Source organism: Camelus ferus, chromosome 26, assembly GCF_009834535.1.
Source record: "Camelus ferus isolate YT-003-E chromosome 26, BCGSAC_Cfer_1.0, whole genome shotgun sequence".
Lineage (NCBI taxonomy): Eukaryota > Metazoa > Chordata > Mammalia > Artiodactyla > Camelidae > Camelus > Camelus ferus.
The window spans coordinates 18,066,046-18,091,929 of record NC_045721.1 but is presented as its reverse complement, the minus strand read 5'-3'; the positions used below and the strand labels follow the sequence as shown (position 1 = coordinate 18,091,929).

Sequence of the window (25,884 nt, the reverse complement as noted above, 5' to 3'; positions counted from 1 at the left end):
CCCCTTCCTCCAGACTGGCCACGTGCAGCGGAGCAGAGGAGCCAGACAGGATGGTGGAGGAGTCTTCGGCCCCACTGTGCTGGGAAGAGAACTCACCAGCCAAGGGCCAGGTGAGTGAGGCTCAGCAGTAAGAACCACCCGAGAGGAGCCGAGTGCTCAGCTGCACAAAGAGGAATCCACTCACGTTCTGGTCTTCTATCCAAAAAAACATGGACAGAATGGGTGGAGGAAAAGGAATCTCAGTGGAGAGTCCCAGTAAGGAAACAACCTTGAGCGGGTGTGTCAGTCTCCAACAGCTGTCATAACAAATTGCCACACACTGGGCGGCTTACTACTGCAGAGATGATTTGATCACAATTCTGGAGGCCAGAAATCCACAATCAAGACGTCAGCAGGGCTACATTCCTTTCCAAGGCTCTAGGGAGAATCTCCCCTTGCTTCTTCCAGCTTCTGGGGGTTCCAGGTGTTCTTGGCTGGTGGCTGCATCACTCCGATCTCTGCCTCCTTCCTCACACGGCCTCCTCCTCTGTCGGTGTGTCTCCTCCTGTCATTGGATTGGCCCAGCTGCATAATCCAGGATGATCTCATCTCGAGATCCTTCAGTTAATTCCATCTGCCAAGACCCCTTTTCCCAAGTAAGCTCACACGCACAGTTTCGGGGTCAGGATGTGCACATTTCTTTGCGGGGCAGTGGGAACAGGGACCACAATTCAACCTACTACAGAGAACAGCTAACTGCAGCCTATTAAGTGCCTACTTGACACAGGAGACATGATGACATTGTAAGTGTGCCAATGCATCAAGCCAGCCTCAACTAGTGGGTGTGTTTTAAAAAAAGAAAAAGCAAAAACAACTTATTCAGAAATAAGGAATATCTGCTTTAATTTCATGCTTTAAATACATATAGGCAATGTTATCTTGTTCTTCAAAAATACAATCCTACAGAACCTACAAGCCTTGGTTTCCTTGTCTGCAAAATGGAATGACAGGATCGACCCCATAGTGGGGATTATGGGAGTGAATGCATCATCTTGCACAGGGGACTATCTGACACTTTGTAAATGGCAGTTTTATTATTATCATTATCATTATTCTTACCTCTTCAATGCTCCGAAACTATCATCTCTCCTTTCCTTACACCTCCACCCGCATCCCTGCTAATCCAGCAGGCCAAGGGGCTAAGCCTGATTTCTTGTTTCTTTTGGGGAGGCTAATTACAAAGCCCCTCCAGGATACAAATCTAAAACACAATAGACATAGCAAGCCTAGAAAAATACACCGTTTGCCATGAGACCTTAATATATATGATAGGTCACATGAAGTGAGTATATGGTTTACTTAACTATTTCTGTTTACTTCTACCCCATCTTGTTTCAGAAGGGACTCATTGAAATAGATATATTCAAATATGGTATACTATTACATTTAAAATATGTGAACAAAATTAAGTAAATGAGGGGAAAAGAACAAAAAGAAATAAGATTTGAGAGATATCTAAAAAGCTAAAATGAAGTAACAAGTAGTATTAGTAAAAAAGAAAAAAAATTATGCTGCAATATTTTGTACACTTGTTAGAAGCAGCCACAATCTGGCTCTAAGCTCTCGAGCACGTGATACAAAGGTAAAGGCTGACCTGCTAAATTATTCATCGTGTCCTTAAGATTAAAGATGAGCGGGGAGGGAGAAGAGGAAACAGACATTTGCTCAGAAGAACTGCAATATTCCTGGTAGTGGGAGAGAAATCTCTCTGGGGCCGTCTTAAAGAAAGCATGACATATTAGTTGCTTTTCTAGATTATAACTAAATGTTTCCATGTGTTCTTTATTTTCACACCCGATGTCTTCCTGATTCACCCCTAAGAGGTAGGATCAATTGGACTGAGAGTTCTGAGGTGGATGACAGTAAGGAAGTCTGTATGTATAAATGCCGAGGAGGAGGTTGTAAATGATGGCAGACTTCTTTATTTTAGGACAAATAGGCACACAAACAGGATTTCATGATAATAGTGGGGGGAAAAAATTGGACAAAAACAGAAGTTTTCTTTACGCAGAGAAGAAAATCAGTATGCTCCATTCCCAGTAGAAAGTCCTAGAGTTGCCACGTCCTCTAATCCCAGAAAACCAGGAGATCAAGAAAGGAATTTAGAGGAGGAAGAGGGTAGGAGTCACCGAACAGAAACACAGCAGAAAGCTTCCCCTATTCATCCACAATACCGAAGCCTTAAATCAGGGTCGAGGCTACAGTCTGAGATGATGATATGTCTTTCTTACGTGACAATTTGATATTTTCATGATCATTTTTGGTTGGTTGGTTTTTGTAATTAATAAGCATATTTTGAACACAAAGAACAACTTTTACTTGTGGAGATCCACGTGCACCTGCTTTTAGTAAGGATCTGTCTGTCTCACACACACGCACACGCGCGCACACACACACGCAGGCCTCCACGCACACACACACGCGCACACACACACACAGGCCTCCACGCACACACACACGCGCACGCACACACACGCACACGCGCACGCGCACACACACACAGGCCTCCACGCACACACACACGCACACGCATACACACACGCACACGCACACACACACACACACAGGCCTCCACGCACTTACCTTGTTAAGCCACTTGAGCCCTGGTATCGTATTGGAGTTGATCTGTTCCTCCAGCCACGGGCGCATCCGCATCCTTTCCACCGGCATGGTGCCCTTCTGCAGGAGAGAAACACACTGTTAGGCATTGCTGCCACTGACTGTCAGTTCTGCCCTGTGAAGTTTGACACCGCTGCCTGACCCTCTTCTATTTTCCCCTTCCTCAAAACCACACGGTTTATGTGTACACGGGAGGAGGGGGCTATGGGAGCGTATTAGGGTCTTTGCCCTCAAGCCCCCAGCCCCTGTTTGAGTGCTCCATCCATTCCCGAGGGGCTGTCTCTCTGTGGACCAAGCCTGCTCTCAGCTCAGAGGGTCCCCCGACGCAGGAGGTGGGCCCAGACACCTCCTCAGGCCGGCTCACGCAGGAGGTGAGCGGCCGTGCCTGAGGCTAGATCTTACCCCTTCCCACATGGCTGGGTTTACAGCAGATACCTTCAGTGTGCCTGGCATTCAGAGGACCAGGATTTTACAGATACCTTCGGTGTTATCCTTCCAAGAGTCAAGGGTGGACACAGAAGACAAGCGTTGTGGGAAAGAGTTATGATAACCAATTCACTCCTCTGGGGTACCTGGGTTATAGAAATGCCTCGAAGCCCTGACGTTGGCATTTTAAAGACCTGAAGCAATCAGTTCGGGCGGTTCCAAGGTCTTTCAAGCAGCTAGCCAACCCCTCCGGATGTACCCTGTCTCCCCGCAGAGCACGCCAGCCTCTTGCTCTGACTTCAGCTTTGCTTTCACGTGAAAAAAAAGTGCTTCCTCAAGAATCTTTCTTCACTGCCACTCTCCCCTTCTGACCTGAGGTCACCTTTCCTCTACCAGCCCACATAACGCCTCTCCCCCCTCTTCCCAGACACACTTCCAGATAGTCTTTCCCTCGTCCACCTAAATATACCCAGCGGGATCGCTAACAAAGCGCTGTCATCCTAGTCACATGGGCATTTAGATTCAATGAAGGGCTCAAAAGCACAGGCAATGCCGACGCAAGTCCCCATCCTGCAGGGCTTCGTGGACAGTGTGACACGATCCTGTTTTCAACCCTTAGCTGCCTCATCTTTCTTTTACTCATTTCCTCCTCCAAAAATGAGCTCTGAGAATTCTATTCAGAGGCCTTTGGGCTGAGATGAGATGATCAATGTCTCAATAACTCTATTTTCCAGCTCGAAAAGGGCTTCCCATCTCCTCTACACCCTGCCCCCAGCTCACGCCAGAGTGAGAGCATCACTCCGTGATCCACTGGGGGCCGCACCCGCTGCCTACAGAACCTGATACGATTCTAAAACTAAATTCTAGCACCTGCCTTTCCCCTGGACTCCTCCCCGAGTCTGACCCACCCTCTGGCGCAGGCGCCACCTGCTCCTTGCTCTCCTCCTCTTTCCAAGCTTGGTCAATCCGTATCCATATCCATTCTCCAAGACCCAGCCTCTGCCCGCCTTCTCCGCAAGGCCTTCCCAGATGCTCCAGCTGAAGGAATCCTTCCTCCTCCAGCTCCCACAATACTCATGGATATTGTACTGCTCTTTTAAAAATCAAACATTGCTTTAGGGCAGCTATTATCATGTTGTCTTTATCTCATCTAACCCTTACCTTAAATGTAAACTTTTTAGCTGTGAACACCCCCTCTTCCGAACCAAACTGCAAAATCACAAGACCAGGAACCCCGCCTCTTAGGGGTCTTTTCATAATCCTACGAGGCCCGAGTGCTGCCTCCCACCCGGGGGTGTGCGGCACAAGGGCCAGGCCGCTCTGAGGATCAGCCGAGATGGGGTCACCACTGCAGGCTGGCCCTGTCCACCCATCTGGGGCTTCAGGAGTAACAGGAACCGCAGGGATGGTCCAAAAGGACCCAGAACGGCCACAGGGAGCCCCCAGCACAGCTGCTCTTCGTGGTTCTCAGGTTGCTCTCATCACTCATTCCTTCATCCAGCCAAAGAGCACCTATCAAGAGGGGTGCTCTGGGAACTGGACGAAATACAGCATTCCTTGACATCTAGGGACTCCCAGCCTAGTGGGAGACAGGGAAGAAGACAACTCACACACCGCACAAAGTGTCCTGTGTGCAGAATGATAAAGAGTTCTGGAGAGTTCTGGGGGCGTCGGGAAAAGCCATCCACGTTAGCTCCCACTGGGTGACTGACCATGGCGAGGGCTTGGCCCAGCCACCCCAGTCAGAGCCTCCCTGTTGAGAAGATCTCCAGACACAGAGGGGCAGCTAAGTCCCGGGCAGTGAGGAAGGTAGAGAGGTGAGCGGAAGAGGGAGTCGGTACAGGGGTGAAGAGCTCTTCCGAGGGGACAGGACGACCAGCAGAGCAGCTGGGGACCCCGACAGCGGCGGCCCTGCCTGAACTTAGCGATGCGGAAACGCCAGGGGACATGTGAGTGGCCCCACTTCCAACTCGTCATTATAATGATGTATCTCCTTATACATATCTTTTTTCACAAACAACCCATCTGGGGGAGAAATGGTCACCTGAAGTATTTAAAAAAGCCCTCTGTCTTTAAAACGAAAGCCTATCTGGGGAGATGCAAATCCATATTTGCAAAATAACTTTCTCACTAAAATGTGTGTCTAACGCCCAAAGCAATTCTCGGGGTGTTCCCAGGCCCTTCCCAGACACGCACGGAGAGGTGAAAAATCTGCCATCCAATGCACATTCTCAGCGAAGGTCGGACAGGTGACATTCTGCCTTCTTACTTCAGCTTTCATACTATAAATACGTGTCCTTTTCAGTCTACCTAGTGCAACATCGTTCACATTTTCCTGCTTTTTGCTGGTGATTTTGCTGTTTAAAATGGCCCCTGAGAGTGGTCTGTCTGACGCACTGTCTAGCATCCCTAAACCCAAGGCTGCAGTGGGATTTATGGAGAAAATACCTGTTTTGGAGAAACTTCCTTCGGGCATGAATTATAGTGTTGTGGGCTGTGAGTTCAACATCTCTGAATCTACAATACATATTAAATATGGAGTCTTTAAACAGAAACACACAAAACAAGATGATCTATCGACTGGTTGATGAAAATGTTGTGATCAGAGGCTCAGGAACCCAATGTCTTTAGAAGAAGAGGGAAATTTGGCCACTGACACACACAGAGCGACCGCCATGTGACGACACAGACCCAGGGGGCGGGTGGCCATGTGAAGACAGAGGCAGAGACCTGCATGATGCAGCCCCCAAGCCAAAGACTGCATGGAACCACCAGAAGCTGGAAGAGGCGAGGACCCATCGTCCCCTCGAGGCTTGAGCGGGAGAAGAGCCCTATAAATGCTTCAGTTTGGGACTTCGAGCTTCCAGAACTGTGAGAGAATACACTCCTGTCGTCACACAGTTTGTGGTACTTGGTTATGGCAGCCCCAGGAAACAGAAGATGCTCTGAGTCAGATGACAGGGCTCCCACCCCGTCTACAGGTAAAGGAAGGTGCCTTGAGGCAGTGAGAGCAAGATCCCTGGGCAGGAGGACCAGCTGCAGAAGGCAGGCAGCGCAGGGAGGGTGCCAGAGACGCGCTGACCCTGCAGGCCTGGAAAACCGCACCTAGGGTTTTGGTCGTTGTCCCAAGACTGAAGAGAAAACGGGAGATGTATACCAGTGAGGGGTATGATCAGTGCTGTTCGCAGTAAAGATGATAAGGGCTGATGGCAAAATCTAGACCTGAGCTTCACCTTCAGCAACGTGCACACACATCCTGATTCAGCAGGTCTAGGTGAGCCCCGTGATTCTCTCACAAGCTCCAAGTTCCTTGGACCACACTCTGAAGAGCAAGGCTCCAGATTATCTTTCATTTTTAATGACGACTCCCCTGGCTCTTCTGCGACTTGCTACAAAGTCTGGTCATCCTGGCAGACAGAGCTCCTCCGTTAGCCTCAGTGTGTCAGATTCTGCTGCACCATTTGCCAGTGGGTCCCTCCCTTATTTACATACGGTGTCTTTCTAACAAGGATGTAGCTCAGCCAAGCCTCAACGTTTATCGCCCATGTAGCCAAAATACTATGGAAATCACACAGGTAGAAATTCTAAATCTTTCATCAGGACTGTCATTAATTATAAGCAGATGTTCAGGAAGAGCAAAAAGAGCAAGACTCTGATCCGGGGAGGGAAAACTATTATAAAGGACTTCACTGATTTCAGGTCTTATGGTGTCTTAAAAAAAAAAAAAAAAAAAAAAGCTAGGCCATCCCCTATGACACACAATGAAAGCTAACCCTTTTTCATGAAGGCACTTCCTCTTTCTTACTTGATTTTACAGCCTGGCCCCACCTCCCACACACTGAACAGGTAATGAGTTACCCGTGGTTTTGCCACATGACCCAGAAGGAAAAGGTTATAGTTTGACGTAGATCTCTCATGACTATCAAGAGGTTGAGTATGCATCCTTAACTTTTGTGAAAGAAAGGGAAGGTGGAATTCTACACACTGAGCCTTGCGCCAGAAACTCACACATGTGGATGTGTTTTCTAACTTCCAACAGTGAAATTCAAGGTGATGGGCTGGTCTTCCTTCTTTAAGGCAAGTTTCCCATGGGCACCAACACCCAGGCCACATGAAACTTGAACAGAGTTGCAGAAGGCGTAGAACTGGGTAGAGAAAACAAAAGGGTGCTATTTTTCCCAAGAGAATCAAAATACACCAGAAACTGGGACACTTGTGTTCCAGTCCTGGCTTTGTTGTTTACCACTGTGTGTCCCTGGGCCAGTCACTCGCTCTCTGTGGTCGGCACTCTGATCATCTAGAAAAAGGATAGGGTTCACAAAGATAGTTTCAGAGGTTATCCGTGATTTTCGGAATCCTTTTGTAACATGAAGGCTCATAATCTGGTCCGTCTTTTTTGTAAGCTTCTATTCTTGTACTCCGTGCTGCTTTTAAAAGTAAAACGCTTAAGTTTGATGGTTCTATCAACCTAAAATATGAAGCATCTACGCTCAAGCCTGACAAAAGGCACTTCTGAAAAGCAGCTATCATTACATCTTTGAGATCTGGGGTTGGGATCATCTTCAAAACCAGAGCATCAGGCTATAAATCAACTCAGCACATGGCAAGTATTTAGAATGTCACTGGCACAGGGCTGCTGTGTGAAGGCCCTGGAGCTGTTCACTGCGACTCAGAGGATGTAGAATCATGTCCCCCACAAAGCTGACAGTGCTAACTATGGTCCCAATTAATGCCATTAACAGTGACCCTGAATCTTAACCTAAATAACTGAGGTTTAGATCTTGGAAAAGTAATAGCAATGACCACCACTTATTGAGCACTTACTATGTGCCAAATGTTAAAGCCAGGGTTTTCTCTGAGTTTCCCATTTAACTCTTACAACCCTAGGAGGTGGGGACTTTATTACCCTGTATTACCAATGAGGGGATAGATTGGGGAACTGCTCAGACGAAACCTGCTGGTCAGTAGGGGAGCCCAGACTCTTGTTCAGGTCTGTCGGCAGTGCCCAGGCTCCTAAACCGTAATGCCTGCCTTCCTCTCACTTCAGAAAGCACCCAGTGAGGATGGTCTTTTAACCATTCTACTTACGGAGACTTTCCCAACTCCTCTCTGTTTTGCCTACCACTGACATATTAATCTTTCTAAAATACCACTTAAGTCATGTTAATGTTCTGTTCTAGAGACTTCCAAGCGTCCCTGCTGGATTTTAGATAATAAAATCTTTGGCCGAGAGCAGGGTGCTTCTGCTAATGGCACAGCAGGTAATTCAGACCTAACTCTCATGGTGAATAACTAAGAAATCTGGACAAAGTGTGCTTTTTCAAAATATGTTTAAAAACATCAGAGAACTAAGAAGGCAGTAAAGAATTAGAAGGGCAAGATCTGGGAGAACAAAGAATCCCATAAAGGGAAGCCTGGTGTTTGGGGCAGCTCTTTTCCTAGCCTAGGGCATCTGCTGCAGCCAGAGGAGGAGGCTGCAGGTCATCGCAGCTGAGCAGAGCTTTTGACACAGTCAGTGACCAGGGGGATAAGAACTGAAGATCAGGACCCAACTAGGAAAAGGGAGTCCTGCAAACTGTCCTCTCCACATGCAAGCTTTGTAACGGATAACACTACATGGAAATAGAACAATTTCAAAGACTAAAGCCCAGCTTTGAATCATCTCAATTCCTGATCAAATTAAAATGATCTGGAACTACCAGAAGTCAATGTAAATCATATCCTGAGGAAAGATAACATTATCCTAAGGTTCATATTCTCTCTGGCGTTTCTCATTTACAAGGGCCACCATTCAATCAATATAGCTAGGAATATGAGGATAAAAGACAACAAAATGGAAAACCAAGGGTAATAATGGACAATAGATATGGACCCATAGGGATATATACACAGATTTTATACAGATATTATGACTATACAGATATACAAATGAATATGCAAATGTTTTCAGACATAGTCTTTAAAATAACTATGCCTAATATGTTCAAGGAAATAAAAGACAAGACGGAAAATTTTTGTCAGAGAACTGGAAGCTATAAAACAATTGAAATTCTAGAACTAAAGGATAAATAATTAAAATTAAGAACTCGGTGGATGGGTTTATCAATAGGTTAGACACCACCGGGGAAAAATGTGAACCAGAAGACAGGTGAGAAGAAAATATGCAGAATGAAGTGCTGAGACAAAGGAGTGTAACAGAAGACCTAAAATCCATAGACAGTATTTTAGACCTAAAAAAAGTTTGAAATATGAGTAATTGGAAGTTCCACAAAGACAAGAGAAAGAATGAGGCGGAAGCAATTTGAAGAGACAGTATCAATTATCATCCTACCACAGACTTAATATAAATAAAACTATAAATAAACCTACTCCCAGGCATACTGTAGTACACTTGATGAAAACCAAAAACACAGAGAAAAACCTTAAAAACAGCCAGGGGAAAACTGGCTCATTACCTTCAGAAAATGAAAAACAAAACCCACAGAACCCAGAAGCCTTACAATGACTATTCAACAGAAACAATGGAAAACAGAAGACTATGGAAGGATGTCTTTCAAGTAACCAAAGAAGATCATTGCTATTTTAAAATGTTATGTACAGGGCAAATTTCCTTCCAGATTGAAGAGGAAACAAAGGCATCCTCACTCAAAGGAAAACGCAGAGAACTGTCAGCAGCCCCACAGCTCATCAGTCCCCAGTTACAGAGTCCCAGGAGATAGGTCACGACCGGGCAAGAGGAAAGGCAGGAGTACGGGAACTGAGTTGCTGAGCACGGGGCTTAACTTTGAGGCTGTGGCACAGAGACCGACCACAGCAGTGCTCAGCCCCATCCCTTTTGTAGCTGCATCATTTGTTTTAAATGTACCTGTGAGGGCTCTTGTCACCTAACAGCTCTCTCTACGTAGCCACATGCCACCTTTCTTATTAACCTGCATAAATGTTATTCTCCCAACAAAAACCAGCTCAAATCTGTTTTCATCCATTAAACCTTCTCCCACAACCTTAACCACTGGACCCTCTTCTCCCATGATGTACTGTCTGCAGTTCCCAGTCATCCAGGGCACCGACAAGCATTTACTAAACACATATCATGACAAGGATCTGTGCTAAGGGCTATGGAAGATTCAAAGGTGTGTAAGGCATGATCACTCCCCTCAAGGAATTAGTAAGTTAACTAGGGGCGTGAGACATAAATCTTATACAGCTGACTAGTAATACTCTAATTATAATAATAAAAGACTGCAGTAGAGATCAGAAGGCAGTGTATGATGAATTGCCAACTAGGTGAACTCATTCATAAATCATTATTAGATGGGTTCATAAGCAAAAGCTTTGTGATAAAGGAAGAGCTTATAGGACGAGGGAGGAATCACTCAGGCAGAGGGAAGGCTGCAAGCAAGTCAGGCAGCCTTCAGAGGTCGGTGTGAATGGCCAAAGCAGAACTGAGGAAGGCACATTTGCTGTTGTGGGCAGAGCAAGTGACTTAGGTACCAACATGGGGGAAGCTTCGTAAGAGTCAGTCAGCATCTGAGAAGCACGGACCGGATACTTTACGTATGTCATCACTCACCCTCACCGTAGCCCTCATCAGTTAAATATTATTATCCCCATTTTAGAGATCAGGGAAAATACAGCTTGAAAGAGTAACTTTAGAAAAAGAATAAAGACAAAGAAAAAAGTGTACAAGTCACACAAGCCCCCAGATAGGGAACCAGATTTGAGCCCAGGTCTTTCTGGAGGGTCTCGAATGCTCAGCTAGACATTCAGCGTGTTTACAGGAGCCACTGAAAACTTCTGAATGGCCATGTTGCATTGTGAACCAAGCAGCATTCTAGCCGGAGCAAATGGAGACAAGGAGATAAGCTAGAGGCTACTGCTCTGGTCCAGGATGGTGGCTGTGGGAATGCAAAGGAAAAGCACACGCGCACACACAAAGTGGCAATTCACTTGCAGGGCTCTAGCAGCAATTTTTAGTGGTAACTTTTCCTGGACATACAGTAATCCTTCCAAAAAATGTAAGTTCCTCTTACATGACATTCTACACTCCTCATACTGACTTTTGTGTATCTTTTAGAAAAAATAAGAATTTCAGCTCAAAGTTATGTGAACTGGGAGGAAGCTGGAGCTGAAAATTGAAAAACATCATCACCATCATCTGTATCCCCATCACGTGATCCTTACAGAGAACTGGACCCTAGGCCAAGGGCTTTTCATGCACTATTTCATTCCGTCTTCAAACAAACTATATGAGGTAGAGTATCTTATCTCCATCTTACAGATGAGGACTTTCCCAGCTGCAGAGCTATCACGTGGAAAAGCTAGGATTCAAATCCAGATCCTCCTGACTCCGAACAACATGTCAGAAACCTCTCAGCCAGTGTTTTATAAATGTCCGGTAGCAACCCATTAAAGGGTCATGAAATCAATTTACTGGATAAGATCGGCATTACAGGACGAAGATCGGGACTTTAACAACCAAGAATACAGAATAGAAACTATCAGAGTGCTGCTTCCCGGTTTCGTCCACAGATGTGTGTGGGCATGTGGGTGGTGGGGGAGGCGGCGGTAATGGTGGAAAGCAGAAAACAGGAGAGAAGGCTACAGGAAGACAGAAAATGGCAAAGCCTTAGAATGGTCCTGGCTCCTGGGAGACAGAAGTGAAATGCACAAGAGAAGTTTAACAGCGTGTGCTTGGCATGAAAATACCATGTTCGGGGCTAAGATGACACTGGCTCTGTACATTAGGGAGGGGGTTTGAGACCTACTCACTTGGCTGTACTTAATACTTCTCTGCCTACAATCTTCAAATCACTCTGCAGCCTCTGGTGCGGCTGTAGGCTGAAGTCAACAGTTACCAGTCAGGAAATCAGACATTCATTTGGAAGGGAGGTCCGGGACACAGGAAAAAGCTTGCCTCTCAGTGTACATGTTATCCACACCAAGGCAAAAGCAATTTTAAGGTTTTATTAAACTTCAGGAGTGGCAGTAAGAAACGGAAACCAATTGTATGCTCCCCATTGTACCATGGATGTAACTGCACACATTTACTGTTTTGTTTCATTGAACTCTGAGAAGATGCATGTCATTCATTTCAGAATGTTGGTCTCTAGCCTGGTGTTTCTCAAGGTTTTAAGCAATTCAACCGTGAATTCTCCTAGTATGTGGATTTTTCAGGAACCCAACCTTGAAGGATGTTAACAGGATTGTTGTAAATAGCTACTCTCAATATATCATAATCCACAGTTATAATTTGCTTGCTATACTTTCTGTTCACCTACCAGCATCCCCAAACTGCCTGCATAACCTTATTATCTAGGGTATCAAAAAAAAAAAAAAAAAGGTTCGCTGGCCTCATGCTAGAAATACTGAATGAGAATTTCCAGGGCTTAAGAACCAGGAATTTTTTTTTATTATCCTAGGGTAATTCTGATAGGCAGCTGAGTGTGGGTATCACTGCCATTTGGTACCATTGGCCTTCCAGATCTCAGATGTTTAACAGACATCTCCAGTTGAGTCACGGGAAAATGAGGAGGCCAGTAGTGAATAGATTTCATCATGAATGGAATGTAAATGCATGTGAAACTAAAATGCTAAATGCCTTTCAATACCACAGAACAAATTTCCCATGCTAAGAGTCATCCAAACTATACTTCTGCATGTTTGCCATTCTACCCACAATTTTCTTATTAGGCATGTTTTCTATACCCTTTTGGAAGACATTACCACAGCAACTTCACGAAAATTTCCCTGTCTCTGACCACAAACTACCCTGGTACCTGAAACAGTGTGATTTAGCCTCTGAATCACAACTGTAAGCTGATAGAGAAGTTGACTTACGACCTCCACATGTGTGCCCGAAAGACACCAAAATACCTGTTTTTCACTACTGCAGGAGACCAACAGTCATTCTAGAAAACAGTTCTCAGTGCAGCCTACAGAGAACAGAAGTCCTCTATCCAGGGGGTAAGCCTTGAAAATATATGGAATGTGTGACATCTGTACAGATGTGTGCTTTTCCAAGAGAGGGTCCATCCCCGCCCTACAGACTCCGCTTCCTGCTCCCTCCCCCAGAAGACTCGCTCTCTGGCAACCACTTCACTACAAATGGGCCTCACCACTGCCTCCCTCTTCTTGTTTGCTCATGTGGCAAAAATTCAGGACTGGGCTGAAAAATACCCAGTCATAACAACACCACCATTATAGATGCATGGTTTATCACCTCACTGGGGCTTTCGAAAAGTCTCTGCAGGTTTTTTTTCCTCCTCATCAGTTCCCGTTCCCGTTCCCGTTCCCCACAGGAGCACTTTCGGATTTTTTCATCCTCACCCTCCATGATTCACTTCCACACTCATCAGTCCCAACAAGTGGCTGTGCCTCCAGCTTCAGAGAGAGAAGCAGAGGCCACCAGACTCTTCTTTCTGAATTTCTCACTCCTTTCCCTCTGCAAAATTATCTGTGATTCCTTTTTTTTCTTTCTTCAGACCAGGTAGGTGGTAATGTCGCTTTCTGGAACAGGGAATGTGGAAGGTTTAAGAGGAGAAATACTGAGACTGGTTTCAGGTCTACTGAATTTGAGGTCACCTTTGGGATATCCCGAGAGATGCTGGGTGGGCAATTCGATACATGAAGCTGGAGCTCAGGAGAAAGGTCGAGTCTGGAAATAGGCTCCCCTTTACAGACTGTTCAAATGCCATGTCTTCCACGAATCCCTTCCCGGCCAGTTCAAAACTGCCTTTGAAATTCATAAAACACACTGCCTCTAACATGCGTCTTATGCTGCATTTTACATGCCTTGCTCCGCTGAGACAAACCTCTGCTAACATTGCTGCACACGTTAACATGTAGAACTATCGGGTCTTGAACTCTGCACCCAGGAAGTAGCCAATAAATGTAGACCCGCTGCATCCAGCACAACATTGGACATGGTCTATATCCACACAGTCCAAGGTGGCCACATGTGGCTACTGAACCCCTGAAATGTGGCTGGTGTGAATGAGGAACCATTTCTCCCCAAAGACATAGTTTCAAGGCCGGTTCCAGTCTTTCCAAATCACAGTGAGTGGTTGGGGCATCTGGTAAAAACAACGTACCTGCATAGGATACCCGTGAGGGGTTCCTGAGAAGGCAGGGAGCCCACCTGAGCCTGAGAGTGTTCTATCTTGTGTTTTCAGTCAGGTCGGTTTGAAAAGGCCTGACTCACCCCTGCAAGCGGAATCACCTTAGGGAAAGCAACCTGTTGGTAAGTGAGGGAGCTCCTGTGAGTCATCCTTACCCCCGCGCCTGGACCTGCAAGCACTTGGGAACAGGGCATGCGCATAATACCCCACGCCACACCACGTGACACTAACACTGGCTCATGAGGATTAAGTGTCAGGCAAGTTCTAAGCTGGCCAGGATTCACAACGCCCCTATAAGGTAGGTGCTACTAAAAATCCCCATTTGATAGACGAAGAAACTGAGGCACGTAAGGTTAAGTAACTCACCTAAGCTCGCAGCAGGTGGTACAGCTCAGATTTAAAAAGAAGGAGTCTTAGGCCCTGACTTAGCCTGTGAACTATGAGGCCCGTCTTGGGTCCATGGAGAGAGGCGCTGAGACCCCAGTGCCTCCCAGTCTGACCCGGCGCCCGCCTGGGAGCCCATGCCAGCTGGCGAGCACCACTCAGGCTGCACTAGCGGGGCCCGAGGAAGAGAAAGCGGCTCCCCAACCTCCTTACCCAGCCCCACCCCATTTCATGACATTTCCTGCCCTTTTAGTACCTTCCTGCCCTTTTAGTACCTTCCTGGCCAGTGGAAATCAGCAAGACATACTGTGTAACCTGTCCAGCCAGAGCTTTATTTTTGTAATTTGTATTAGGAAAACAGTATTTCCCCATTCCCGCACTCCAAAATAAAGATATTTTCCACTCTCCACCCCTTCACCTCTAGCCCCTCTTTAAGAAGCAACAGGAAAGAATCAAAGAACTTCTTTTTCCCCTTGAGTCACTAGGCATATTTTCCAGTTGTTTCACTTTAGTTTCTGCCTCCGCCACGAAGCACGGTCACCTGGCCCGAGCACGGGCCACCTGGATCCCGGAGGAGTCTTACGAAAGCTGGGGAGGAGGCAAGTGCATCCTGCCCTGGGCCAGCCTGTTACTGATTAACCTGGAGAACTATTTCAGGAACACAAATAAGCCCCACAGGCGCCAACATCTCAGCATGAATACTTTGGGAAGGCACTAAAACCCACTAAAGTGCTGGGCATCGTGGGTATCTGTCAATTCCCACCCCCTTCAGGGTCTGTGAAGGCCAGTCACTTGCCTGTGAAGCTTTCTGGCTTCCCCCTCGTTCTTAGTTTCAGGACCTCTAAGGAGTGCCCATCTCCCAGGTGCACAAACGCCATCTCAACCAGCTTCAACCTCTCAGCGCCCTGTGTGTCCTCCACACTCAACACCAGCTCACTTCCCTCTTGGAATGAAGGGGCCAGTGTTTGTTTGTTTGTTTGTTTGTTTGTTTGTTTTATGGAGGTACCAGGCATCGAACCCAGGACCTCGGGCATGCAAAGTATGCGCGCTACCACTGAGATCCTCCCTCGGCCCAAGGGGCCAGTTTTACATCTACCCTTCCAAAAACGCTCTTCCTGCCCAGTGCAGATTCAGTTAGTAGCACAAGGGTCATTTTGCTCACACTGATGTGACGGCCCTAAGAAATAGCTGAATGTGAACATCATCGAGCTTGTCTGGCTCAGCTGATTAATCTGAGCTGGAACTTCCTAGCAAGTGACTATGATCTCCACAGGGCCTAGCACTGTCCTTATCTATCATCCGGTAGGGTGGTGGCCACGATGCAGGACATCCCTGGAGGTCTGACAGCCAGCATGACTCTGGGTGGGGCGGGGACGGGGGAAGGCCTCAGCGGTGCCTGTGTCCCCCACACCTGGGCAAGGAGAGAGTCTGTGGCCAGTCCAGTGCCATTTCCTTAACACCATAGCTTATATGAGGCTAAGACTGGGTATTTATGACCTTAAACGAGAAGTCAAAGTGCCATTCCCCTAAAAACTCAGAAATCCTTAGACTCCACCACTCTAGGAGCTGTTCAGCTCTGGGAAAATCTCCATTAGTGATTAGGGCCACTCCCCACGGCACTGCTTCAGGAACCAAATGCAGAGGGTAGCAGAGCCAAGATCCCTATGCCTCAGTTTTCTCATCTGTAAAATGGGGATAACTTCCTTAGGGTTTGTGGTAAGGATTAAATAAGACATATAAAGTGCCCAGCCTACTATCTGACCAATAGTGGATATTTAATAATAGTTCCTGCAGACATAAATTTATGGCCAAGGATGTTTGATGGCGCATTACAAACAGCAAAAAATCTAAATTGATCCAAATCCCAGATGGTAGGAAGATGTTTAAATAAAACGTGGCAGGCTCAAATAATGGAATATTGTGACTATAGGAGAATATTTCATTTGTATGGGAAAGTACTCAAAATATACATGGTAATATAGTAGTAAACATAATTACATATTCTATATATTTTTATATATTCTATATAAGTAATATATAAGTTAATATAGCTCAGAATATAATACAAGCTAATAAGTGAACAAAAGCAGGGTGTGGGGGTCGTTTTTCAACCATTGGGGCAATAAACTTGTAGGACATCCCCCTGGCTGCTGAGGCCCAGCACTGACAGTCACAGCTCACCCCATGCAAGCACTCCATGGTCCTCACAGACAGCCGGCCAGCACCGCCCAGTACGGGACTGACAAGGGGCACCAAGACACAGTTGTTTGGAGCTGGACAACAAGGGGACAGGGTGGGGAGGGGCAAGGCCCCCCAACCCCAGGCGGCACCATATAAAGTTTCCTGAACAGTTGGAGTAATGGGCCGCATGCTTTATAGTACAGAGTGTTGAGGGGTACAGTCCCCGCGGGGCATCGTAAAATCCCACGACAGCACGTGAGTGCCATCCATCCTGGGCTCTCTCCAAGTCCTGAGTCTTCCAAGAGTCCTGACATCAGCGCGGTGCCCTAATTTTAGATTAGAAGATAAGACTATGGCAGCAGAGAACATTCTTCTTGAAACGACTGAGAGAGGTCCTTCTATCCTTCCTCCCTCCCTCCCTCCCTTTATGTAAGATGTGGTCCAAAAACCATTCTGAGCAAAGCAGAAGTATTGGAGTGAACTGTGTTCTCCCCCAAATTCATGTCCGCCCAGAACCTGTGAATGTGACCTTATTTGGAAATAGGGTCTTTGCAGATGTAATCAAGTTACAGTGAGGTCCTACGGTGAGGTTTAGGACGGGCTCTAAATCCAATATGATCGGTGTCCTTGCAATAAGAGGGAAATCTGGACACAGAGAAGGCGATATGAAGACAGAGGTAGAGATTGGAGTGATGCACCTATAAGCCAAGGAAAACCAAGGTCTGCCAGCAACCACCAGGATGGAGCAGAGACTTCTCCCCATGGAGCAGAGTCTTTCTTAGGGCCCAGGAAGGAACCAATCCTGCCGACACCTTGACTTAGGACTTCTGGCCTCCAGAACTGCGAGACAATAAACTTCTGTCGTTTAAGCCACCAGTTTGTGGGAACTTATGGTTGCCCTAGCAGACTTACTATGGAGACATCAGAGAAGCAGGGCAGAAGCATCCCAATGTGGGGCATGAAGAGGGTGTCCATTTGGGTGGGAGGAGGCATGGGGTACTGAAGCCCACGTGGGGCAGGAGGGAGGCAGCAGCTGGGAGGGGGTATCAGGGCCCAAGCAGAGGGAATGGGTTCCTGTCCAGGAGGACAGCAGTCTGGTCCAGAGTGGAGGACTCCATGGGGTGAAGTGAGGTGGGGCGGCCGTGGGGACATGAGATCAGATACATACAGGCAATTGAGCAAATTAACTAATATATTAAGGATAATGGGAGCCAGGTTTCTCACTACTGGAAAAGGAAGTTCAAATACAGAAAGAAAACTAGAATAACCCTGGGGGTTAGATTAGAATAGGATTGAATTCATGGCTTTCATATATCTCAATATATACAGAAATAAAAATAGATGTAAAACAGTATGTGTAAAAAAGTAAGTAAGTAAATATAGAAACTGTACAGATATTCCCTAACCCTGTCCACTAAGAGGGTCGGGGACAGCCATATGCTGACGGTGACGGGCACATGGAATGCCCAAATCTTAGGTTTCTAAATACCATCCTCCATTGAAAGGAACCAGAGCTTCCCAGGAAAATGGCTGATCCCAGGGCTAGGGCAGGGAAAACTGAGGATCAGCCTGAGCCACCATGGGAGCCAGAAAGTAAGGAAGTGCTCAAAGAACGCTGGGAACACATCAAGAGAACACAGCAGCCAGCTTGAAGGGGCTGCCACTGGCCAAATCTGAGACACTTTGAGCACTAAAATGATAAAAATGTGTTATATACCATGGAAGAAAATGGGATCTATGAAAAACTAAACAGGGAGAAGAGAAAGCTTTCCCACAAAGGGCAGTGCCAACTAATAACCACAGAAAGATGATGAGCAAGAAGACGGCCATTTGGTGACGATGCAAGTAGTAAGTATTCAGTCAAGAAACATCCTGGACGCTAAAACCAGCAGGTAAAAGATTGAGATGTGACACTTACATAGTCTCCAAGTACCTCTCACAAAAAAAAATTTTTATTACAAAGGGAAAAAGAGTAACTTTACAATTGAGAAGCCTGACAGATCCATCCTTACTCAAATGATCAAATGAACATCGCCAATAAAGGGACAAGTCGAAGTCATACACCCCTGAGAAGACACAGTAAGAACGGAGCATCACGTCTGAGATATTCTTGCAGAAAACACACAACCTGAGTCTAATCATGAGGAAACTGCCAACAAGCTCAAACTGACGATGGACATTCTGCAAGATAACTGGCTTGTAATCATCAGAAGTGTCAAGTGTAACCAGGTTAAGGAAAGATGACAAAGGCATGACACCTGAGCCTGGATGGGGTTCTTTTGCTTCAAAGGACATTATCAAGACAGCTGGCAAGCCTGAGTGGGGTCTGTGGATTAGACGGTCCTCCTGTCAACTGCCTGATTCTGACGGTCAGGTTGGAGTGCCCTTATCTGCAGGACAGATGCACCCAAGGATTCAGGCATGATGGGACTTCGGGTTGGCAAGTTACTCTACAGAGGTTCAGAAAAATAAATTCTTTGCAGATATTGTTGCAACTTTCATGTAAGTCTGAAATTAGTTGCGAAGAAAAAGACGTGGCGAGTCAGACAATAACAAGTGATTTACAGTCCAGAATGGGAAACGACAGCATTTCTGCAAATACAACAAACTCAAGCAAATTTCCCGTGCGGTGCTTGAATTAAACTGCTGGCGGTTTTTTCCCTTAATCCAGGCACTGCCACTGTATTAAGTACAGGCATCAGTCACTTTATCCACCCATCCATAAGGGGCCAGATGATCAAGCAATAATGATCTGAACAACTCGAAGCTTCATTTCCTGGGGAAGATGGTCCACAAGTCACTGAAAATGTAGGTTGTGCAGAAAACTCCAAGTGAGACATGATCAAAAAGCCCGCCTGCCTATTTTAAAGGAGGTTTTCAGATTTTAGCATCAAAGATTTACCTCCAGGCAAACTTTTTTGTACTAATATTGAATTGAAGTTATTTAGATTTTAAAACACAAGGTTGGTTTCCAAGTGACACTGCTTTACCTGGCAGGTGAGGTCAGCAGCGGTGGAGGGAAGTCAGAAGCAGGTCCCTGGGCTGCCAGGGACGGCTGGTTTTAGATGTCCCGCTTTCAGAGGCCCCACACCACACGGTTCTCTGTAGGGCATTTCAGGCCAGCTCCACATTGTCGCCAGAGCCCCCAGAGCTGGCATTCCCAGCATAGTTTCGTTTTCTTACATGACAATAGCCCCGCACCCACAGCCTTTCAAGCACTTGGCTCAAAACAGGCCCACCATGAGTAAGGACTTTCTTTGCTTTTTGTTTCTTATTTACAACTTTGCCTCAACTTGGGGAATACGGAGCCTGAATAACCTTCAGTTCTACTTGCTCAAACTTGGCTGATAATTTTCAGTAACTGGTTTGGCCTCCAAGAAACGAGCAGAGCACACAGTTACTGTGCCCCGAGAGGATGACTCTAACTGTCAGAAAAGAAAGTGAAACCAGTGGGTCAAGAACAACCTCTTCCTTCAGCAAAGCCCACACCAGGCAGCCACTCTGATGGCTCTCCCACCTCCAGCCCCAGTCTATCATCCGCCCTGCAGCCAGGACACGCTTATCAAAGCACAAATATGATCTGCATAAAGCCCGCTGCTGTCACAAGCACAGGCTCCCATGTCACCTCGCTCCGCCGTCCTCACTCCCTGACCCTCCAGCCAGCGGGTCAGGCCAAGGCCTCTGGACCTACCATCCCTCAGCCTCAAGGGCATCCCCTTTCACGGGCTGACTCACATTCTTCAGGTCTTAACCTCAAAATCACACCCTCAGCAAGCTTTCTTAGTCTCCCCAGCCCAGGCAGGGGCCCCATATCTGTCTGCCTCACTAGACAAGAATCTCCATGAGGCCCAAGACCAATACTGTCTGTTCACCACTCTGTTCCCAGGACCTCAGAGCGTGGCAAAGACTGACGCCGAGAAGATAAACGATAGACTTACTGTGTACACTGGGCAGCAAAAATAACGAGATGGGGAACAGAGACAGGGCTTGCAGCCTAGTTAAGGAAGGCTGGTACACAAGCAATTATGATGAGGAAAATGATGATTTGTTCTAAAAAAAAAATGGTGTCTATATAAATGCTATGGAGAATTCTGTCTAAGAAAGCAGTGGGGGATATGTTTTAAAAATCATTTCTTATAAACAGCGCATTAAATGATTTTAGGGTTTCAAGATACAATCTGGAATCTTATTCGTTTCAAAGTTGTCTACATGGAAATTCGTGAGAAACTGACTGATGGCCATCAGCATGGCGTTTCCTATCACCCAGAACGCAGTCAGTCAGGATGGTGACCACGTCATTTATTGTCCAAAATGGAAGACTTCTGAGCGTGAATGGGGCCTTATTAATAATTATACCTTGCCTCTAAACAGAGGTAAAGATGGGCCGTTCCTAGAAAAAACCAGCATGTGGGGGCGCTCAGGTTGTAGGAGATAATTGCTCTTTTATTCAAAATCCTTGGACCAGATATGTTTTAGAATCGAGCAGTATGGGGATTTTAGAGAGGTAACACGGTGCATATACCATATAGAACATAACGCCTCCAGCAATCTCTAGAACAGAACCCCTTAATTCAATACAGGAACATTGCTGCAGTAAACCATGAACATTCACACTGACTGGGATTAGTAAAAGCTAAGAATAGCTTCATGCCAATTCAGGGCAGACTATACTGACAAAAGAGTCACAATGAAAACTTTCAGAGCTTTTGGGATTGCAAAGAAGGGATTTGGGATCTGTAATTAATTTCAAGTTATTTCCATCTTTGGAATATATTATTATTCCCATGTTACACAAGAAAATCAGCGTCTTCTTCCTTAAGTTGTACTTACGTTATAAATTAATCTGGCACATTTTTAGTCCTGAAATAGAAAAGTTTAATGCAAACTGCTTTTGCATGTTACAAAATGAGGGAATACTTTTGCTGAATATTTTTACCAAATTTGACATCTGAAGTAGCCATCTAAAAATTATTATTGCCTTTACATTAAGTCTACCTAGCAACAGCTATATGTTTTACTTTCTCAATCTGACACATAAAATATTTACTTATAAAATAAGGAAAGCTTTAAATAAGACCCCAAATTTCTCAAAATTGCCTCCCTTTATGATGATGTTCATAATGACATCTTCCTTCTTCTACAACATTTTAAATAGTTGATTTCAAAAATTAAATTTATTACAAAGAAGACTTTTATGAGTGTCAAGTTAGATCACATTTGTTTATTTACGATCGTTGATGCAGTGTGCACCATCCATTGAGATAGGTATGCGAACCACTCTCCTTATTTAATACAAGCCCTACTGCTCTGTGGAAACCCTCCTGTGAAACAAAAAGATGGAATGCCCATAGTGGCACAAATGCTAATTTACTCAGAGAACTGCCTGGAAAGTTCACCCCCAACACTTAGAATGAGTTTGAACGAAAGGGTATGAATGCAGTGTGGGAAGTGTAACAGACATTGAGCCCTTCCAGTTCTGCAGTACTTGGGTAGGGACTGGGTCTGGAGACCCTGGGGTACACGCTTCCTCCTGGCAGCGTGAGAAAAGAAAACGCACCAAGGCTAACGATGGTCAAGGTGAAGGAGCCCCAGAGACCTTCCTACCAAAAGGGCCGAGACACTCATACCAGTGATCACATTTACATGCACTGAATTGAATTGCTTATAACTATATTTGTAAAAACATCAAACTTGCCTCCCAGAACATTCCTCAGCGGGTAAAGATGGTGGTGGGAATGACCACACAGCGCCTGTGACATGCACCTCGTATTAGACTCTACTCTCTTTATGCATTATCTCCTTTAGTCTTGTGATAACCCTACAAGATCAGGACTATTATTATTCCCCTTTTCAGAAGAAGCAGCTGTGGCTCACCCACACCCAAGCTGACTCCCCACCAGTGAGCTCCATCATGAGACCCCTACACCCAAAGCAAGCTTCAGCCTTGGGAGGACAGTGTTCCTCCACACATGCCCCGTGGGTCCTTAAACGTACATGCTGCTTGAAAACGGGGGTGTTCCCCGAGCTTTTTGTGGACACCATGCTCGTTCTGACAGTTGCTTCCTCGCGTCAAGAGCCTTTCAGGAACGTGAGCATCTAAGTCCCCTGGGCCTACAGATCCAGAATAAAACCCAGAGCCGGAGCTGGGCTGGCATTTTCTGACCCTTTCTGTTTCGTTCCGTCTCTGTTGTGAGGGAGGAGCGACTAAGAACGCAAATCATCCACAAACGAGGATGGAACAAGAAGAGTGAGCTGTCTGGGGCTTTTCCTAAAAGAGGAAGTCTTTTGACTCTGCGTGACCCCAGCGCTGCAGTGATGAAAACACTGCGTGCGCGCGCGCGCGTGTGTGTGTGTGTGTGTGTGTGTGTGTGTGTGTGTGAGAGAGAGAGATCTGTCTCACCAGATTTGGCAGCAAAGAGGGGAATGGGTTTAAAACCTTAAGTCCCCGAGCAAAACTTTGCAAAACCTTCACATCTCTATCTGACATGCCCTTGGTAGGGGGATGTTAGCAATCACGGTGAGGCTCCCCAAACAGGCGTCCTTGACGGGCAGGCGTGGGTCCTGGCAACACCTCAGTGAGCAAGGATGAGGCAGGAAGGAGGGTCATAAGGGGAAAATGTTAACACTGTCTCCTGCCTGTCTTACCCTGCAACTGGCAGAACAGTGGGCAAGGAAGAGCTGAGGAAAGGGGCTGGATCTCGAAAGATCTTTCTTCCGGGACAGACAATCTGAATTGTCCAGTTTCTTAAAGAATGTAAAGACCAACGGTTTTGCCTCGGGAAAGTCATTCTGCACCTATCTTATCTGACGCGTCAAGAATGAGGGTTAAAGACTCACAGAAGGAAGGAAGAGTCTCATCACACAGGCTGCCATGGAAATAACAGAGCAGAAAAGGCCACGGTGTGAACCCTGGAGCCTGGCTGGGGGCCTGGCTCCAAATCCCAGCTCTCTCACTTATTAGCTGTGTGACCTTGGGTAGGTTCTGAACCCTACCTGTTCCCACAGGGCTTTGCAACGATTAGATAAGAACCGTGTGAAACACCTAGAATAGTGCTTTACATCTGACACGTACCATGGCTTGGTGTACAAACAGGCACAAATTTTCCAGACAGTAGTTTGGCCACAGGTATCAAAACTTTTAAAGGATATTCTTTGGCCCACTCATGGGTCAAATGTTTCCTAAGAAATTTAATCATGTGTGAAACATGTTTTCTAATTAATTAATTAATTAATTAAAAACTAAGATCTAATTCTATTACTTATAGAAATGTAATATTCTTTTCTTTAAAAAAAAAAGATGAGAAAACTGTGTGAAGTTGCACAGATAAATTACTCTCCAGAAATATCTAAATTATGAAAACCTAAGAGCATTAAAAAAAAAATCCATCACCTTTTAAAAGAGTATTTTCTAGAATTCACAGAAGGCAGGAGAAACCTAAAAGAGTAGACTGGCTTTTATTTCATGTATTTCATATATCTGAAGCCATGCTGGGGCCACTGGGTGTGTTTGGCCCCAGACCCAAGTACCTAGACGGCATCAGATTCTGCAATTCAGCAAAGCAAGAATCATGGACAGATTTCAAAGCATATGGACTCAGGCTCATACTGCACATTCAAACCTTCTTTCCATATGGAAAATGGGAAAAGAAGCAACCCTATTTTTCCCTTAATCAGCATGTCCTCTGAGCGCTGCCTTTGCAGCAAAGCAAAATCTGAAAGGCATGACTCCTCCTTTTGGGAGTTAAGTGAGCAGTTCATTTCAGACTGTCCCTCTTTCCATGAATAGATGGGTGTCCCGGGAGCCATCCAGCTCAGTCAGCAATACACAAGCCTGGAAAAGACATTTCGGTCCTCAAGTACATCGGGAAGGTACAGAAAAAGGTAAATAAGATGGGGCACATCAGATAACTGCGGACGACAAAGTGGATCATTGGGCCGTACACAGTAGCTTTGGAGGGAGGAGGAGCATGGCAGGAATTGGGCAGGACCTAAAGCATCTGAGCTGCTTACACCCCCAAGTCACTGCACACCTGCCAGTGCCTTGCGATGCTCTGTGACCTACAATGGGTGTGTTTTGTCCCACCAGGAGCACAGAAAAGGCAAGAGGACACAAGGAAAACGGAGACAGCAATGCTTTTAGTACTTAAGTTTGAAAAATCAAGTAACGGGGAATCTTAGAAGGGACAGCATCCTGGAACCTTCTAAGAAAACCTATTTGCATAAAATGACAAAAATATTTGCTACCCTCTGATTTCAAATCCATTACCGGCCAATGGTGTTAAAAACCGTTGCCTTCCCGAAAGACAGCTGCCTGAAAATAATCTGCTTGGGAAAAGGCTGATGTCAAAGGGCAGTGTCCATCTTTTCCCCTGGGTGACAATGACCCCCCCTCAGGCCACATCCACAGGGTCCCTGACAGCTTCCTCCTTGCTGCCGCTTTTCCTTCGGGGATCTCCTCAGTTGTCCCCTCGGCCAGTAAGCTCTCGGTGAAGGTCACTACTTGTCGTTGTTGTAATAGAGCCACTCAGTTCAGCTCTTTACTTTCACATCAGGTTGAGATCCAACACACAAACTTGTAACCTTAGGCACCAACGATTCCATTCCTGCCATAAGCCATCCTGATTGCCAATGAATTCCAACCGGCAAAGAGAACCAAACTGCTACCCAGTCTGAGCCGCAGAAGACCCCTGAAGCAAGACACATTTCTCCTCTGCAAGCAAAGAAATGTCTCCAAACATTTTTAAGAGAGATTTACTGCCGCTAAGCAAGTTCCAAGTGGTACCTGGAAACTGGATTTGCCGTCCACCGTATTGTCACCATTCCCCCTCTCTGCCAACTCTTCCAGGACCACAGTGTTTCCTTCCCTCTCCCTGTTGAAGCAGAAGGTGAGCTCAGGTGAGAGTTCAGGTCTGTGTCGCGCACACCTGATTTGGACCTTACCACTCACAACCTGTAACGTCTCCAAATCTGAGCTTCTTCATCTACAAACAGAGATCTTAATAGCAACTTGGCAGAGCTATTGTGAGGAAGAAACAGATGAAGGGCAGCTAATATTAGGAGGAAAAATATGGGATGATTGTTTCGGTCCCCGTTAAGACTTCCCCAAAGACAATTCAAA

General features: G+C 46.0%; 1 protein-coding gene and 1 long non-coding RNA gene across 5 annotated transcripts in view; one reads left to right on the top strand and one right to left on the bottom strand.

Annotated features, from left to right (window-relative positions):
• Positions 1-25,884, bottom strand: part of IRF2 (interferon regulatory factor 2) — a 125,634-nt gene that overhangs the window by 35,750 nt on the left and 64,000 nt on the right. For 2 of the 4 annotated variants that reach the window (XM_014561676.2, XM_032468639.1), the window contains one exon: positions 2,623-2,718. In XM_014561676.2, coding sequence (XP_014417162.1) covers positions 2,623-2,709 — 87 coding nt within the window. In that variant the 5' untranslated portion in view covers positions 2,710-2,718. Of the gene's footprint in view, positions 1-2,622; positions 2,719-7,092; positions 7,116-25,884 lie in introns of those variants that run through there. The other 2 variants (XM_032468638.1, XM_032468637.1) reach the window with 2 other exon arrangements.
• On the top strand, positions 397-11,007 carry LOC116660053. The gene is made up of 3 exons (XR_004315407.1): positions 397-463; positions 9,797-9,803; positions 10,996-11,007. It is a non-coding gene; the product is annotated as an uncharacterized LOC116660053 (long non-coding RNA).